This window comes from Atractosteus spatula, chromosome 10, assembly GCF_055471065.1.
Source record: "Atractosteus spatula isolate fAtrSpa1 chromosome 10, fAtrSpa1.hap1, whole genome shotgun sequence".
Classification (NCBI taxonomy): Eukaryota; Metazoa; Chordata; class Actinopteri; order Semionotiformes; family Lepisosteidae; genus Atractosteus; species Atractosteus spatula.
The window spans coordinates 2874859-2894234 of NC_142715.1; the positions used below are offsets into that span (position 1 = coordinate 2874859).

At 46.8% G+C, this 19376-nt stretch overlaps 1 protein-coding gene across 1 annotated transcript; it reads right to left on the bottom strand.

Annotated features, from left to right (window-relative positions):
• Positions 1-909: 909 nt before the first annotated feature.
• Positions 910-2296, bottom strand: LOC148824504 (uncharacterized). The gene is made up of 2 exons (XM_088926157.1): positions 1494-2296; positions 910-985 (listed from the first exon to the last, which is right to left on the bottom strand). The coding sequence occupies exons 1-2, from the start codon at positions 2294-2296 to the stop codon at positions 910-912; spliced, it is 879 nt and encodes a 292-aa protein (XP_088782283.1).
• Between the last annotated feature and the right edge of the window lie 17080 nt (positions 2297-19376).

Sequence of the window (19376 nt, forward strand, 5' to 3'; positions counted from 1 at the left end):
GGGCACCAACCCCCCAGGATGGGAGGCCTCCAGCCTGCGGCTAAGGACCGTGACGGGACAGCTCGCTGTAGTCCGGGGAAAACAGGTACTTGCCTTCCGTCTAGGTGCAGCGACGGTGCGCCACCCCTGCTACCTCGCACCCATCCAGGAGGACTGCATTCTGGGGCTGGACGTACTGCAGCGAGTGGGGGCCAGTTTGGACTTGAGCCGGCAGGAGTTGGTGTGGCAGGGGGAGCGACTTCACCTGGTGGAGGGCAGGCCCGGCGAAGGCCGAGGGACGCGGGCTTGCCGGAGCCGGGAGAAAAAGAGGCAGTGGCGGCGGCGGCAGCGGCGGCAGTCGCCGGGGCAGACCAGGCCTGTGAGCCGGGGAGCGAGCGTGCCGGATCCTGCTCCCGAGTCAGCCGGGGGGCCAGACAAGGCAGCGGCGGCGGGGGCCGAGCGTTGCATGGAAGCGAGGCGCGCCGTTGAGGATCTCTACCAGCGGAGCTGCGAGGGCCTCGATCAGGACCAGCGGCAGCGGCTCCAGGAGCTACTCGCCCAGAACAGGGATCTCTTTGCGGCGAGAGATGAGGACTGCACCCGCACTGCCCTGGTCCAACATGAGATCAACACCGGCGACGCTCGGCCCATCCGCATCCCACCGGGACGCATGATTCACGCCAAGCGGACCGCCGCCGAGGAAAAGATCCGGGAGATGGCCGCAGCGGGGGTGATTGAGCCCTCCGCGAGCCTGTGGTCGGCGCCAGCTATACTGGTCAAAAAAAAAGACGGCTCGTGGAGGTTCTGCGTCAACTACCGCAAGCTGAACGAGGTCACCTGGAAAGATTTCTACCCCCTGCCGAGGATAGATGACGCCCTAGACTACATCACCGGGTCGACCTGGTTCAGCTCCCTGGACCTCCGCTGTGGCTACTGGCTGGTACCGCTTGCTCCCGATGCTCGCCCGAAGACGGCCTTTTCTATCGGCCTTTTCATGCCTTTTCGCCTGTGCAATGCCCCGGCGACGTTCGAGAGGCTGATGGAGAGGGTGCTGGCATCTGTCCCGCGGAACCAGTGTGTGCTGTACCTGGACGATCTGCTGGTTCATGCCCGGGGCTTCGACCAGGCCTTGACAAACCTCCAGGCGGTGCTGGCCTGCATCCGCCGTGCTGGCCTGAGGCTCAACCCCCGCAAGTGCGAGCTCCTGCGGCGGGAGGTGACCTTCCTGGGACATGTTGTTGGACCGCGAGGGGTGGCTACGGACCCAGGTAAGGTTGCCGCAGTGAGGGGCTGGCCGACTCCACGCACCGTCGCGGAGCTGCGCAGCTTTCTGGGGTTGGCCTCGTACTACCGGAGGTTCGTCCGGGACTTTGCCAGCATCGCTGCCCCGCTGCACCGCCTCACCGACAAGGGCCGCCGTTTTGACTGGGACTCGGGCTGTGAGACTGCCTTCGGCCGGTTGCGTGAAGCTCTGGTGGGGGCCCCCGTGCTGGCCTACCCCGACCCGCGGTTGCCGTATGTTCTCGATACCGACGCGAGTGACTCGGGGGTGGGCGCGGTGTTGGCGCAGGAGGGGCCAGATGGGGAGCGCGTAGTGGCATACTATAGTCGGGCTTTGACTAGGCCTGAGCGGAACTACTGCGTGACCCGTCGCGAGCTGCTGGCGGTGATGGCGGCGGTCCACCACTTCAGGCCGTACCTGTTCGGGACCCGATTCCGGCTGAGGACCGACCATGCGTCCCTCACCTGGCTGCTCCACTTTAAGGAGCCGGAGGGGCAGATGGCGCGATGGATAGAGATCCTGCAGGAGTACGACTTCACTGTCGTGCACTGTGCGGGGTCTCGCCATCTCAATGCTGATGCTCTCTCGCGGCGCCCCTGCGAGGCCGCGGACTGCCACCACTGCGCCCGGCGGGAGCAGCGTGAGGAGGCTGTCCGCACCGTGGCGGGGGTGAGCACCGCGGCCACGGCCCGGGAGGGGCCGCTGGGGGTGAGCCTGCCAGACCTGGCGCAGCGTCAGGCAGCTGATCCTGACGTGGGGCTGGTGCTCCGCTGGAGGGCAGCAGGAGTGCGGCCTACGCGAGAGGAGCTCGCCCTGCACCCAAAGTCCGTCAAGGCCCTCTGCGCCCTGTGGGAGGCCTTGGAGGTAAAGGACGGGGTGCTGCACCGGGGGTGGCGGGTACCCTCCAGTGGCGAGGTACGGTGGCAGCTGGTGGTGCCTCGGTCGCTCCGCGGGGCGGTGCTCCGAGCGGTGCACGGCCAGCCGGGCGTGGGGCACTTCGGCGGTAAAAAAACCCTGCAGCGTCTCCGAGGCCATTTTTATTGGGGTCTTTGCCACCGGGACGTGGAGCGGTACTGCCGAATGTGTGCGGTGTGCGTGGCGCAGAAGGGTCCCCCCGAGCGCTCCCGGGCCCCCCTCCAACAACACCAGGTGGGGGCTCCTATGGAGCGGGTGGGGGTGGACGTTTTGGGCCCGTTTCCGCGCACCGAGGCCGGGAACCGCTACGTCTTGGTGGCCATGGATTATTTTACGAAGTGGCCGGAGGCCTACGCCCTCCCGGACCAGAGTGCCCCCACGGTGGCCGATGCACTGCTGGAGGGGATGTTTGCCAGGCTGGGGGTGCCGGAGGAGTTACACAGTGACCAGGGGCGTAACTTCGAGTCCCAGGTCTTCGCCAGAGTGTGCCAGTGCCTGGGGATCACTAAGACGCGGACCACACCGCTGTATCCCCAGAGCGACGGGTTGGTGGAGCGGTTTAATCGGATGCTCGCCACCCAGCTGGCCACCCTGGTGTCCCGGCACCAACGGGACTGGGACCGCCACCTCCCCCTTGCGCTCTGGGCGTACAGGACCGCGGTCCAGGAATCCACCGGGTGCACCCCGGCCTCGCTCATGCTGGGCCGGGAAATGCGAACACCGGTGGACCTGGTCTTCGGCCCGCCGCCCGGAGACGGGTCGGCACCGCCGGCTGGACCGGACTACGAGTGGGACCTGCGGCAGCGGATGCAGCGGGTGCACAGCTTTGCACGGACCCACCTGACACAAGCGGGGGTCCGGCAGAAGCGGTACTACGACCTGCGCTGCAGGGGGCCTGCCTTCCAGCCCGGGGACTCGGTTTGGGTGTACTACCCGCGCCGCCGCAAAGGCCTCAGCCCTAAGCTGGCGCCGTCGTGGGAGGGGCCCGCTGAGGTACTCGGGGTGGTGGGCGAGGTCTGCTACCGTGTCCGGTTGCGAACACGGGGGAGAGTGGTGGTCCTGCACCGAGACTGCCTGGCCCCCTACCGGGCCCGGGAGGAGGAGCCGTGTGGGGAGGCTCTAGAGGAGCAGCCGGGGCTGGAGCCGGCCGATAGTGGGGCGTCCGTGGGTCGCCAGCCGTCACCGCGGCGCAGCGGCCGCTCACGCAGGGTTCCGCAGCAGTTGGCCGAATACGAGTACAGCCTGAGGGGGGTGTTCGACGTCGGCGAGACGCCAGACGCTTCAGGTGGGGGCAGTGTAACGCCCTCGCCTGGTGGTGAGGAGGAAGCGCCCCTAGGCGCTCGTAGTACCGCTGGGCATGCTGGGAGTGGTAGCCGGGGAGAGTCTGAGGGTCAGCACGATGACCAGCGGCTGACCCTACCTGTGTAAATAATGTCCTAGTAATTCTAGTGCCCTGTGTAGTCCTGTAAAAGTGTAGTGTGTTGTTAGGTAATTACCACCCTAAATATGTGTACGTGTTCCGTCAGTCTCCTCATGTGTGTGTGTAGATCCTGTGTTTGGTTTGGTGTGGTTGAAAATGAATAAAGCTAATGCTTGTTTGTTAATTGTGTTTCCACTCGTCCTTGTTCTGAAAAGAACCTGCAAACGCTACACTAATACTCCCTCTTTTAGTACTTTTGGGGTGGGGTTTAAATTGTATTTAAATTCCATAAAGAACGTGAAACATGTAACATGCATTACAATGTAGCGCCACGCAGGGCGGGCTGAGAACAGCACCTGGGGACTACCGGACTATATAGTGGGACGGAGTCTGGGATACAGTCTCTTCCCTTCGTGTGTGTGTATGTTAGTGTAGGTGCGGCGCTGTAACCCCTGTCCCTGTGTGTGTACCTTTCCCGATTCGAGTTAATAAATGCGTTGTTCAGCCCCATTCCCCGAGTCCCACGCCTGCTCCATTCCGTACCGAAACCCGCTGTCGATACAATATTTAAAGTTCGAATACCGTTTTATGTTAAAAAATAACAACATTTTTTTCTCATGAAACACTGTGATTCTTAACAATGGCAGCCCACCAAAAAACATGGCTTTAAATCAAAGACGTTGTGCAGGACGCATACACTCTCCACGCAGTTAAAGTTGATTTTCTTTTACGGTCATTTACTTTCTTTTCTCTTAGAAACAATAAGGGTCCCATTTTGTGCCTATCTATACGCTTTCGCTTAAATGGTTGTTAAATTATGATGTCATGTTTGCTTCGTATTCCTTTTCACAACTTTATTTCATCCCACTGAAGGACCAAAACCGACACCATATTGTAACGCTTACGGCCGACAGGTACTGTGTAAGAGCCGGCGTACCAGAGCAGGTGACGTCACCGCCCTTCCCTGTGATAGCAGGACTACAGCTACTGGGCTGTAGAAAGATCTCTCTTTAGCTCACGGGGCTAGGTCGCTGCCGAGAGACGCGGAAGTCCCGGGTTCGAGCCCCCGACAGTGTGGGGCCGACCTGATGCGGCAAGGGCGCCCGCCTGAGCCCCCGTTGCGTTACGATACAATGAAAGTATTGTCAATCGATTGTTTTTCAATCGACTTGTGATGCTTTTTGCTAAGCGACTTCAGGGGAGGGGTTAACAAAGAAGTACTTTATACTCGCTCGTTAAATGATCGATTAAGAGGGGTTTTGGGAAACCCACGAAGAAGTAGCTCGTACGTTACGTACGTACATCGTTAAGTTGCTCGTTAGTGTCTAAGATTCATCGTTTTCGGAAACTCACCCCCGATAGGTAAGATTTGTATTTTATCTTTTATAAGCTATATGAATTTCTTGAAAAGCAAGTTGTTCTAGAAAGGAAATGAATGAATCGTGATCATCCATAGCAATGCATTCTGTAAGACAAGACAGGAAGAAAGGCACTGCTGGGATTTGAACTCAGGATTTCCTGTTTAATAGGACAGTAACCAAATCAACCAAGGTGTCGTCAGAGCATTAACATCATGTCTGACTGAGTCGGTGATTTCAGCTGACTGTCGCTGGAGGACAGTTCATCGTGAACAAGTCAGCCTGCATAATGAGAGGGAAGAGACCGGCCTCTGTGATGCAGTATCGAGTTACACTAACCTTCTGTTCTACTGTTCTATGCTTCACTTTGTAGGAAAATAGGAATAGTAGGAAAAAACTTGGTTTCCACGCATTTAAGGTTTCTTTGTTGTCAAATATTTTCAAGCATATTTCTGATGTTGAAAATAAACCTTGTTGTTTTCAATGTTGTGCTCCTTTTCCCCTAGTGTCACCCAAATTGATACATTGTGCTTTGGCAGTTCTTCGGGCTATAGTGTTTAGAAGAGATCAGTTGAATTAGTTTGCATAAAGTATTCTTTTTCATTTTAAATACCACAGAAAGAAATTTAGAGAAGGTGCTGGTGTTTTCACTGCTATAAGAGCTGTGATGCACAATAAATATTTCCTGTTAAAAAATGTAAGAATAACAGGAAGTAATCAAACACTCTGACACAGTATGAACAACACAAATTATTATTATTTGACATTATCAAAAAATATTAACATATCACAAAAATACAAACTGAACCCACATAGGGAAATCAGTAAGATCACTGTTAAGCAGAAACAGATCAGTTATCAGGTCCAGTTCCTTTCATCAAACCAGTCACTGGTTGTTCTCAGCTAGGGTGCACAAACTGCTCACTCAAGAAGGGCAACACCAGGCAGGACGGTCAGGTCTGTCCAGCACCAGAGCAGGCCTGGGTTTCTCCAGCACTGCTGGGCTACTGGGAGTGATGCTGGTACGACCCCAATCAGAGTCCACTCCTGCCGGCACTGCAGTATGAACACAGATGAGCTCTGGAGCTGCTGAATTCACAACTTCCTGCCAGGATTCGGAGGAATACTAGAGCTGATGTCTGGCGATTTGAAGGAATACAGGAGCTGATGACTGGGGATTCAGGGGAATACTGGAATTGATGTCTGGGAATTCTGAGGAATACTGGAGCCAATGTCCAAGGATTCAGGGAAATACTGGAGCCACTGTCCTTGAATTCTGAGGAATACTGGAGTTGAGGCTCACACACCTCTATCCTTTCACTAACATCCTATACTCCAGGTTCAGAGGACAGTGACTTCTCTACCTGCACTCAGGCTACCAGACACTCCTCTGGCCTTCCAGTCTTAACTTCTGTCTCCCCAAAATTAAAAGACCAGCTGACCACCCTAGCTCCTGACAAAAGTGCTTCATTTCAGTTTAGCTTTTATTATCCATTTTATTTTATTTTTTGCCTTTTCAAACTACTATGCAATTGCCTAAAGTCACTCTTTAATTAACATATCTATTACTTCTAGCAGTTCTAGGTCATCTCCTTTGCTATACGTATGTATAAGGTAAAAAACTACTGTTGCACTGAACTAAAATCCACCTCTGTAACTACTCTTCACACAGGCCATCACGGACAACGTCTCCCATCCCCTCTATGACATGCGTGTGAAAATGAAAAGCACGTTCAGCAACAGGCTGATCCATCCACGGTGTGACAGGGAGTGCTACAGGAGCTCTTTCTTGCCTTCTGCCATCAAACTGTACAACACATCCACTGTGTGTCTGGGCAGTGGCAGCACTGACATTGACATGTTTTTTGCACTAAACAGTAAACTCCGTCCTACATCTGGCTTTCCCGTTTACAACCATTTTTTGTGCAATATATGCCAGGGACTTGTGCAATACATTTAGATTTATATTGTGCAATACAACTTTTGTGTACTGTTCTGGTATGTTCTGGACTGTGAATAACTCTTCTTAGTGCACATCTCACTGACTGTACTGATTGTATTGTATTATTATTGTATCATACGTTACACTGTGCTGTGTTGACTGTGTTAAGCTGCTGTTGCACTGCAATGTCCCTCATAGGATCAGTAAAGTATTAGGGACAGTTTAAACCAGAGAATCACACTTCTAAAACAATTACAGAGAAGGGATTAAGCTGATATAATTAAATGCACTTTGTTCCCTGGCGCAGCTCTGGTGAAGAGGTAATAAATTAAAGAAAGTAGGGTTAAATTAATATTCACCAATAATGGAACAAGTAAAGGGTTTATTGCACGCTAAAAAGAGAAGAAAGGAAACACAATGTTTCAGTTGTGGAGCCTTCTTTGGGCTTACTTTAGCTAACTATTTACTTTTATCACATCCAAAGAAAGCTCCTCAGCCAAAATGCTGTGTTTCTTAGCTTCTCTTTCTAGCATGGAATTAACCTATTACTTGTTCTTTGCAGCCTACGCATGCTGACACAGCTACCTACTTGAACTATTTACCAATAATGACATAATACAAACTAAGCAATACAAAGTACAACAGGAGAGACCATCTTTAACCTGGAGATTCTTTATACCATCCCCTTATTTAGCTGTAACATTACCTTCCTCAATACTTTACACTGAGATGCCTTATCTAGCAGAGAGGTCATTAAACAGATTAAGGATGTGTAACATTTCTGCTTTTACATGAAATATATTCAGCTACAGTAGACTTATTTAAAATCCCAGACTTACAAGAATATTTTACAGACAGAGATTAGAGTGTTTCTAACATGATTTTCCAAAGTTATTAAGAGGATGTATAATTACTGTTCGGAATGTTTGAGCATTTGTTACTTACTTAGAGGTTGAATGTTACAATGTGTAAATGAAGGTAAAATAATTTCTGATATAACATGCTTTAGTTTCATGCCTACAAATTGTGGTATTTTGGAAAAATTGGGAAGGTCTTCTACAGTTAATGTATAGGAAAGAGTAATAAAAAGTATAAATGCAATATCAAGAAAAATAATCTGATGCTTTCTATAAAAAACTCTCCACACATTGAAGTTGAATGCTTTCACACAGTTACTATTGTTAAACAGCAACTCTTCTGTATGACTGCGCAGGTGTTTTTTTAGATGTTTGTCTCCTAAAAATTCCTCCCACAATGACTTCATGAACGGTCTCCTATGTGAGAACACAGGTGTGTTTTTCATTCACTTGACTGCCTAATTTTTTCTCTACCCTTACTGTAAAATAATGTTTTTTCTCCTGTGTGAAGGAGCTGATGGATTCTTAAGACATTTTAGAAACGAAAGCACTTCCAACACTGGCTACAAATGTAGGGTCTTTCTCCTGTGTGAATGCGCTGGTGAGCTCTTAAGGTACTTGACTGACTAAAACTGACTGACCCCACACTGACTGCAGCAGAAAGGTCTCTCTCCTGTGTGAATGCGCCAGTGGGTTTTTAAGTTGCTTGTGTTTTTAAAAACCTTCCCACACTCCCTGCAAGGGAACAGTCTCTCTCCTGTGTGAAGGTTCTGGAAGGGTTTTGAAGTTCTAGACCGACAAAAATGTTGCTCTTGTCCATCTTGTAATGACAGTTTGTCCCCTTCCTCTGACCAAGGGCTCAAGTGATTCTTCCTGAACATCTGGAAGTTCATTAAAAAGTTCAACAATTTCCTTAGTAACCTGATTATTAAACCTGTGTGTAAGGTCATCAGATACTAAGGGAACATATGACTGTTTGAAACAACTCTGCAATGACAGTCTCACCACTTGAACAGAACAAGGCCCAATTATCATCATGCGCTGAAGGAGCTGCTGTTGTTTCTCCCTGACCTGACTCTCCTCTTGGTGCTGTGACTCAGTACTGTTCTCTTCACAAGGTACATCAGTCTGCTGCTCTGCAGGGTCAATCAACTGGGGCTCCGTGTCCTGCTCTGTAAGATTAAACACTTCCAGTTCTTTACTGTGCTCTTGTACAGATACACAGCCCAGTACGTTATACGCTTCTATAATATTGTTAGTGTCCAAATTACTAATCATCTCTGTAAAATCATCAGAAACTAAGAGTCTAGTTGAATCACTCTCAGGCTCTGTCTTCATCATGGAGTCCAGATCCTCGACACTGTCTGCTCTCTGTGTGCTGCTCACTCTTTCCCTTCTGCAACAGTGAGCTCTGTCTCCTGCATCAGACTGGAGCCCCACTCCTCCTCATTGTGCTGCTTTCCCCAGCATTATGGAGAGCACTGGCCTCTGAGTCTGAAAACACAGGACAAGAGAACAAGACCTTTAACAGAAGCTTAGAATAGTGTTCAAAAGTAAATAACATCCACACAAAAACAAGCTAAAAATTTTAAATTTGAGATAAAGAAATATTATCTAGCAAATGTGTTTAAATTAACTTGTTAAAGCTCATTTAAAAACTAGATGTACACCAAAGATCCAAACAGATATACAACAAAGATACAGACACTCTGGACACTACAGTACATTAACACTGCACTGAGAGAGAGAGGCGTTAATACAGATACACTGACACTTATATAGCGCTTTTCTGGACACTCCACTCAAAGCACTTTACAGGTAATGGGGACTCCCCTCCACCACCACCAATGTGCAGCATCCACCTGGATGATGCAACGGCAGCCATAGTGCGCCAGAACGCTCACCACACATCAGCTATCAGTGGGGAGGAGAGCAGAATTATGTAGCCAATTCATAGAGGGGGATTATTAGGAGCCATGATTGGTAAGGGCCAATGGGAAATTTGGCCAGGACACCGGGGTTACACCCCTGCTCTTTTTGAGAAATGCCCTGGGATTTTTAATAACCACAGAGAGTCAGGACCTTGGTTTTATGTCTCATCCGAAGGACAGCACCTGTTTACAGTATAGTGTCCCCGTCACTAACATTAACATTGCACTCAGAGAGAGAGAGAGGTTAATACAGACTGACATTTAAAATACTAATCTGGACGCTTTGGGGAGTTATTTTTAAACTAACATAAATATACGTACTGCATCTTGTATTATTTATATAATTTCTGTATAGTACTATTATACAAATACTGCACAGTAATTTCGGTAATGAGGCTAAATTATAGAAACTGATTTGGTAATACAATTATTGTGCAAAGGAATAAGTAATAGGTTTATTCCATGCTGAAAAGAGAAGAGAGAGAAAACAACATTTCAGCTGTGAAGCCTTCTTAGGGTGCCTTTGTAGCGGAGCTAGTTCTGATACGGTGATGTCAGCGTCCTCACTGCACGTAGCAGGGACCTCAGCTGCCTGGGCTGAGGGAGGTCTCCTTTAGCCCTGTTGCTTTAAGCTAGAGACCCGGGTTCACGCCCCAGGTGTGCGGGACAGAATGGGTAGCGAAGGGCACGACCCCGCATGGAACCGCGACGATCACACCTTCACCTGAAAAAGGCTTCACAGCTGAAACAATATGTTTTCTCTCTCTTCTCTTTTCGGCATGGAATAAACCTATTACTTGTTCCTTTGCAGACTACGCATGCTGATGCAGCTACCAACCTGAACTATACAATTATTGTGTCTTCAATAATTTTTAGATTAATTACATACCAAAGACCTAAAAGTATTGTTCCAGAATAAAGTTTCACATTATATGTTGGCAATCTGAATTAACAAATGCAAATAAAATAATTAACCGATTTTTTTTATAATGATCGTGATCCAATGATGAGATTTTTGAGTCTAAACGTGCTGTTTTCAGCCCTGTTACTGTATTACCTATGTTTTCAGCATCATAACCGGACAACAACAGTTCAGTTTCTAGTAAAATAATCCTGCTGCTACATAACACAAGTCTTTCCCACTCCACTATATTCTCACCAGTGAGGAAGTTAAAGACACTATTTAAAACTCACACTCTGACTTCATACAAATCACCCCACTAACCTGACAGCTCCAATCTCATGTTCATTTCTTCTTTTATTTCTGCAGTGCACAGGAAAGCGTGTCCAACATGATCTGTCTGTCCCTGATCTCCTCCTGCTCCCGACTCCTTCTCCCACAGCTGCAATCTCCACAGCACAAAATGTGTTGATTGGAAAAAAAAATTGGATGATGCCCAATAAATATTGTATAACTAATAAGGTTAAGGAGGTTTCATACACAATAATTCATCGAATTTACCCAGTTAAGACTCTTGTTATCCAGCGATTTAAAATCAATATTGTAACGCAACGGGGGTTCCGGTAGGCGCCCTCGCTGCATTAGGTCGGCCCCGCACTGTCAGGGGCTCGAACTCGGGACTCCCGCGTCACTCAACAGGGACCCAGCTCGGTGAGCTAAAGAGAGATCTCTCTTTGGCTCACCGGGCTGGGTCCCTGTTGAATGACGTGGGAATCCCGGGTTTGAGCCCCTTATGGTGTGCGGCCGGCCTAATGTGGTGAGGGTGCCTGCCTGAACCCCTGTTGTGTTACAATATAGATGATAAATGTGTTTTTTGTGACAATAGCCCTGAAACTATTCAGCATTTATTTTGGTTATGTCCCAGGTTAAAAACTTTCTGGACTAAGTTTTATTTTATTTTCTAAGACTTATATTAAAAAAGAGACCAATACTGATATTTGTTTTGATAACAAATATGTTATGTTAAGTTTTAACAATACTAAAATATTGTTGTAATAAATTTGTAAATGTAATTTGTATTATTGTAAATGTAATAATAATTTAATTTAATGGCATGTTATTATATACATAAAATGAAGTAGTCTGGGAAGAATCCTGAGGATCTGCAGACTATTTCAAAATGTAAAAATATGAAAGCGGTGCGGACGTTATTTTCATTTAATTTGTTTAAACGTTTTTCATAATTTGAATTTATTTTGTAATATGTGCCCCTGACGTTCTTTTTTTTTTAAATGTTATATGTACTCTTGTTTGTATTGTAATTTGTGTTATTTTTTATGCATAAAAAAAACATTCTGTAACATGATATGAACCCCCTAGCACCACCTAGTTAGGAGAAGTGAATAGCCATCGAGCTACATGTTCTGATTTGCCTTCAGCTATAAATTTATTTCTCTTTAAAACCTAAAAAACTGTACATTATTCTCAAATTAATTCCAAATTGAACATAGTATGAAGATGTTACATAACAGTACCCACCTATAACCAGACAAAACTACAGGAAGTGATAGCAAGAAACATGGCAGACACAGGAAGTAGTTTTTTAATAATCCATTTCCAATAAAATATTTGTACCGTAACATTTCAGTCCCTTTCTTTTGAAGTGATTACAAAAACTGCACACTTTTATGTTTAAAAACATAAAAAATTACCTTGAGCAGAAAAAAAACTCTCCAAAGAAATTATCTTTGCAGGAAAAACTGTGCAGGGGCCCCATGTAAGTGATGTGAATGAACAGCAATGGAGTGCATTTCAATCAGAGAACAGGAGAGACTTGTTTATGCCAAGAGTGGCGTGGAACAATCTGCCCAGGCCTGTTGCTGGAGTCGATATTCTGGCTTCTTTAGGAGATCCTGGTCTCACTAAGAGGCTCCCGGTGGTTTGCAATCTTTCTGTTGCTCTTTTAAGCTGCTTTGTAGTCTACAAAAAGCTCATCTTGGTCTCTCTGCACAGCCAAATTGCAAACAATCAGCTGAGTGTACAGAAGGAACAAAAGGTTCATTTGGTACAAGATGCCATGAATGCACCAGAAACACATTAGAAACAAATGGTCTGACTCTATGGACCTTTATGCAGTAGAGATGCTGTCTCAGCGAGGCGGTAGGACCCTATGTGGTAGGAACGGAGCAAATGAGAGGGTCCGTCCGGGCTCAAGATCATGGGAGGAGTTGGAGTGAGACATAAGCTCTCAGGTAGCGGATGTGGGGAGACCTGGTGAGGTGAGCCTCTCGACAACTGATCCCAATGCTGAGCAAGGAGGAAGGAGAGACCCGGAAATATAAAGCCCCAGACACAAGACACACCGGAAGTACAATGAAAGTCCAGGGAATCTAGGAACAGGAAAGAGCAGAAGCACCGTCCAGCTGTGGAGGGCTGGACAGATACATTTTCGTAAAAATGCAGTTGTGTTGGATGACATAGTCCAGCTGCTCACAGCTCCGGGGCAGGAAAGGCAGCCTCAGATGTGTCCACAGCCATGCCGGCTCGAAGTGGGGGAAGCTTTTTCCCCAAACCACCTCCGAGACTGGCGCCCTGAACTGTTCTGCCACAATCAGCCTGTGGAACACTCTGATTGGGGCACCCCAAGAGGCTCTCCCCACGGTCCCCCCACTTCACTGTCAACACCGGCCAGGCTGGGCCTGCTGTTTCATGCACCAGTCACAGCTTCCCCAGCCAGCTGTCCAGGAGGCTGAGCTTGAGCTGCTCAAAGTCCTGGCGGATCTAACTGCCAGACGACTCATCGTCAACCTCCCACACGGTGTCGACAATAGCTTGAACAAGCAGAAAGCCGTCCTTTGTTTCGTAAAGAAGATCCCCGAACTTAGACAATCCAGCCTCATAGAAATGTCTATTCCATCGAATCCTGACCATGGTGGGTGAGGATCAGAGGCTGCTCCAGCAGCTGGGCCCTTGTCTTCAGCATGTAGGAGACATGCTGAGACATGAACTCCCCCCCATGCCAGCAAGACTTTCCTGTAAAAGTGGGGCAGATGTTTCACCAGCCCTGGAGTCACCCTCAACAGGAGAGCCTTCCACCCCACGCCTCCGCAGGTCTTGAGGTGACGCCCCATACAGATCTTCCAGACGCTATGATTATCCATGTCAAGGAAGCTCTTCAGCTTCAGGCCAGCATCAGACAGCCCCAGCCCCTGGAGACTTCTCCAATAAGGGTGTCGTAGGCTACCCGCTGAGGTGCCCCCCACACACATGAAGCCCACCACCAGCTGTTTAATCTCTCTCTCAATTCTCTCGGGATGAGGCATCACAGATAGAGGGTACCACAGGAGGGACAGGCACAGGGTGTTGACCCAACAGGACCCTTCCCTTCGAGGTCGGACCTGCGTCTCCACCTGCAAAGTCTCCAAGGACCTTAAGGTGATCAGTCTCCACCTTGAAGGGGTAGACAAGGAGCGGGGCAGGGTCTGCCCTCCCCACCGGCATGATCTCGGACTTCTCCAGGTTTACTCTGGTGCCCGAGGCAGCGCAGTAGGTCTGCACCACCTCCTAGATGGCCGGGATCTCCTCCACCCCTGTCAACGTCAGTGTGGTGTCGTTGGTATACTGATAGATCAGTGAGCTGGTGGCGCCCCCAGGCAAGGTGACCCCATGCACCCCCTTCTTTCCTGCAGATCACCAGTTCCAAGGGCTCGGCCACCAAGGAGTAGAGGAGAGCCAACAGAGGGCAGCCCTGCCACACTGACGGGATCGTTAGGGAACCGTTCACCCTGACACAGCTGTTGTTCTAGTACAGGAACAACAATGAAAAAACACAAATTAAACACAGTTTTAAATTGGAACACATAGCAAGTACTGAACTCAACTAGGATGGGATTCTAACCCATGCATGCAGAGTACAATGGATTAGCAATCATCACTTAACCACTCAGCCATCTTGTCAGGACACTGCCACCGGATCAGATATGAGATGGCACGCTCAAGATGATCATCTTTCCCCATACTAGAGGGCCATTTTCCTCTTCTGCCTGCGATTTCAACATTTTCTTTGGGACCAGGGATGAGCAGAGCAGAGTGGCTACAGTGGCTCAAGCCCCTTTGCCCTCATTGGTCCAAGTGCTTGTAGAAAAAAAGTCCAACCAATTTCTTTTCTTTTTCCTCTTTGCTAAAAGAGGTGAGAGTATAGTGGAGAGATGCAGAGTGAAGTGTGAAAGATCTGTATAATGTAACAGCGGGATTCTTTACTGGAAACTGAACTGTTTTGTCCGGTTACGGTGCTATCAACACCTCATTCAGATTCAACAATTGTTTCACTGAATCAGTGTGTAATCCGACGTCATTAGGAAAATATTGTATTTACATTGTATTGGTTTAGATTTTTATTTCCTAATGATTGTGCATATAAAAATTATTTTAATCGGTTTAAGTATTACAGTCCTCCAGGGTCTGTGTCTGTATTAATTCCTCTGGAATATCAATCAGGTAAGTGTGTCTGTATTAACCCCTCTTTCAGTGCAGTATTAATATACTGTAGTGCCCAGTCAGTCAGTGTTTCTGTGTTAACCCCTCTCTCTCAGTGCAGTGTTAATGTGCTGTACTGTCCAGTCAGTGTGTCTGTATTAACCCCTTTCTCTCTCATTGCAGTGTTAATGTGCAATAGTGTACAGTCAGTGTGTCTGTATTTACCCCTTCTCTCTCAGTGCAGGGTTTATGTACTGTTGTATCCAGCCAGTCAGTGGGTCTGTACTAACCCCTCTATCAGTGCAGTGTTAATGTACTGTAGTGTCCAGTCAGTCAGTGTGTCTGTATTAACCCCTCTCTCATTGCATTGTTAATGTGCTATAGTGTCCAGTCAATATGTATCTCTAAACCCCTCTCTCTCAGTGTAGTGTTAATCTACTGTTATGTCCAGTCAGTGTGTCTGTTTTTCCCCATCTCTGTCAGTCCAGTGTTAATATGCTGTAATTTCCAGTTTGTCCGTGTCTGTATAAAGCCCTCTCTGTCTGTGCATTGTTAATGTACTGTGCAGTCAGAGTGTTTGTATTAACCCCTCTCTCAGTGCAGTGTTAATGTACTGTAGTGTCCAGTCAATGTGTCTGAATTAACCCCTATCTCTCAGTGCCATGTTAATGTAATTGTAATGTACTTGTGATATTATTACAGTAGACTTACTTTTTTACATGGTTTCTGAAAAATCAGAACACCCACTTATTCCGCTATGCTTATATAACCCAAATTTATTGGATGTGTACTAGTACGTGTGTATGTGGTTCAAAGCTTTTAAGATTACATGGCCTCAGCTATCACTACTATGCTGATGGTACTCAAATATACATCCATACCAGACCTGACACTAATGTGGCTCTCTATTCTAATTGCATCTCCAACAGAAAAACTTGGATGACTCAAAATTTCCTTCATCTTAACTGTGACAAGACAGAAGTCTTGCTTATTGGCACCACCCATCAAATTTCTAAAACAAATGCTGTAACCCTATCTGTAGATGGTCCTGTACTTGAGCTTCAGTCTAAATTAAAAGACTTGGGGATGATATTTGACATTCAACCCACATGTGCAGCATGTTGTGAAAACACTTTTCATTCAACTTAGAAATATTGCTCAGCTACGTCCTACATTATCTCTAACTGTGGCTGAAAACTTTTGTCTTCTCCTGAATTGACTACTGTAATGCTCTACTCTTTGGGGTTTCTAAATCCACATTGAAAAAGGTGTACACCAGGTGTAGTACAAGTGTGTTCACGTTACTCCTATCCTGGAGTCCTTGCACTGGCTTCCTGTCAAGTTTTGTGTCAACTTTAAAATCCTCCTGCTCACCTATAAGGCTCTCCATCCCTTGGCACCTCAGTACCTGTCTGAGTTATCGCCCTACTCCCCACCTTGCAATCTTTGCCCTTCTGGTCTCCTTTTTTGAGTCACAGTCTGTCTACACTCTATGGGTGACAAAGCCTTCTCCTGTAATGCTCCAAGCTCTTGAACTCTCTCCCCAAGGATATCAGAGAGTCACCTTCTCTAAACTCCTTCAAATCTAGACTCAAAACCTTCTTCTTTAGAACAGCCTTTATTTAACTGTTCTTTACCCCTCTGCTCCTACTGTACTTAGTACCACCATCTACTGTCTCCTCTAACTCTGTATTTTCATCGTGCTTATATTGTGTTTTTGGCATTCTGTAAAGTGATTTGAGAAGCCACTTTTAAAGGCGCTACTAAAATAAAATGTATTATTATTATAAAGGTCTTGTTTTCTTGTCCTGTGTTTACAGGCTCAGAGGCCAGTGCTCTCCCTGATGCTGGGGAAAGGGCTCCTCTTGAACAGCAGCACAGCGAGGAGGAGTGGGGTTCCAGTCTGATGCAGGAAAAGGGAAAGAGAAACTCAATGAGCACCACACAGAGAGCAGACAGAGTGTGGAGGATCTGGACTCTGTGCCCATGATGAAGACAGAGCCTGAGAGTGAGACACCTGGGCATTTAGTTTGTGATGATTTTACAGAGAAGATTAATAAGCTGGACACAAACAATATTATACAAGGTTGTAATGAACTGGGCTGTGTCTCTGTACAAGAGCACAAAGAAGAATTGGGTGAGTTTAATCTTACAGAGCAGGACATGGAGCCTCAGTTGATTGACCCTGCAGAGCACCAGACTGATGTACCTGGTGAAGAGAACAGTACTGAGTCACAGCACACAGAGAAGAGTCAGGACAGGGAGGAAAAACAACAGCTCGATAAAAATTAGGCCTTGTTTTGTTCAAGTGGAGAGACTGTCATGGCAGAGTCTAAAACAGTCATATGATTCCTTAGTATCTGATGACTTTACACACAGGTTTAATAATCTGGTTACTGAGAAAAGTGCTGAAAGTTTGAATGAACTGGAGAACACGTCTGTTCTTCGGCACAGAGAGGAACAACTGAATGTACTGGATGGTTTTAGTCTCAGAGAGCTGGAGCCAGATGATTCACACTGCTAAGCAGCACACTGAAGGATACGGTGGAGAAAACAAATCTCAGTTTCAGCACACAGAGCAAGACCATTCCATGGAGCATTTGCAGAATAAGAGACCCCAGCACGATCAGGGGATGAGGAAGAATCACTCAAGGCCTTGCTCAGACGGAGTGGACAAAATGCCATTACGGCACAGACAGACACAGGGTTTCTGTCAGTCAAGCATTTCAAAACCCTACCAGCAACTTCACACAGGAGAGAGACCATTCAGCTGCAGTCGGTGTGAGAAGAATTTTATTCAATTATACTACTTAAAACAACACCAGCGCATTCACACAGCATAGAGACCGTTCAGCTTTTAACTTACCATGTTAAGCAAGAAATGTGTATAAATGTCTTTGTTGCACAATCTAAAGTGTATTTATCCCCAGACAGGATATATATCAAATACAAGAAATATTTATGTTATAAAGGGTAAATAATAAAGAATAAGATATTGTATGAATCTCTTTTAATAAGAAAATCTATTTTGGCACCATTAGTAATAATTGTTTTTTTTCAATGAAACTATGTTTTTTAAACAAGACAGGACAGCAATATAAACAGTGCCTTCAGAAAGTATTCATGCCCCGTTTATTTCTTGTTCTGCTGTGTTGCAAAGTCAAATTAAGTCATGTTTAAATGTTTTTTTCCCACTCCCGTAGAAGTAATTCTCTATAATGTTAAAATGAAATGAAGTATTTAGATGTCTTCAGAATTATATTAAAAATAAAAATTACTTAATTGATAAGTATTCACCTCCTTTGTTTTAACAACCTGAGGTATTCAATTATCTTGAGAGATCACACTCAGTACGTTAACAAGATACACCTGTGTTAATTTCAAATCAACCTGTGTTCAGTTGTTTGATTGCACAATACAGATCACTGACTGTAAGGTCTCACAACTAAAACAGCAGATCAGATCAGTCCTGCTGTCATTAAGACCAAGGAGCTGCCTATGGAAGATGTTAGGAGGAAAAAAGTTATAAAAATTTTGGCAAAGCTTTGAACCTTCCTAGCAGCATTGTAAAGTCCATTGTAACAAAATGGAAAAAACATGGGACAACCCAGACACTACTAAGATCAGGCCCTCCTGCCAAATTGAGCAACCGGACAAGAAGGGCAATTGTCAGAAAAGTGACCAAGAGAGCAGCTACAACACTGACAGAGTTGCAGAACTCGATGGCTGAAATGGGAGAAACTTCTGAGAAAGGCCAATATTACAAAGTCATGCTTTGAGTTTGCTAGAAGCCTTGTGACAAAACCTGAAACCTTGTGAAAAGAAAAGCTTGTGGTCTGATGAGACTAAAGTTGAGCTCTTTGACCTGAAAGCAAAGCACTATGTTTGGTGCAAACCAAATACAGCCCAACACCCAGGTAACACCATCCCTACTGTCAACCATAGTGGTGGCAGCATCATGCTCTGGGGTTGCTTTTCAGCAGGAGGAACAGGAAAGCTTGTTGCCATCAAGGGCAACATGGATGGAGCCAAATACAGGCAAATCCTTGAGGAGAACCTGTTTCAGTCAGCCAGAGATCTTCATTTAGGGCAAAGATTCATTTTCCAGCACAACAATGACCCAAAGCACACGGCAAAAACTATCAAGGAATGGCTTGAAAAAAAGAAGGTTAGTATTCTGGAATGGCCGAGCCAGAGCCCAGACTTGAATCCAATTAAAATCTATGGTATGACCTGAAAACTGCTGTCCACTGACGCTCTCCGTCTAATTTGGCAGAGGTGGAGTAAATTTATATTGATGAATGGGCAAAAATTC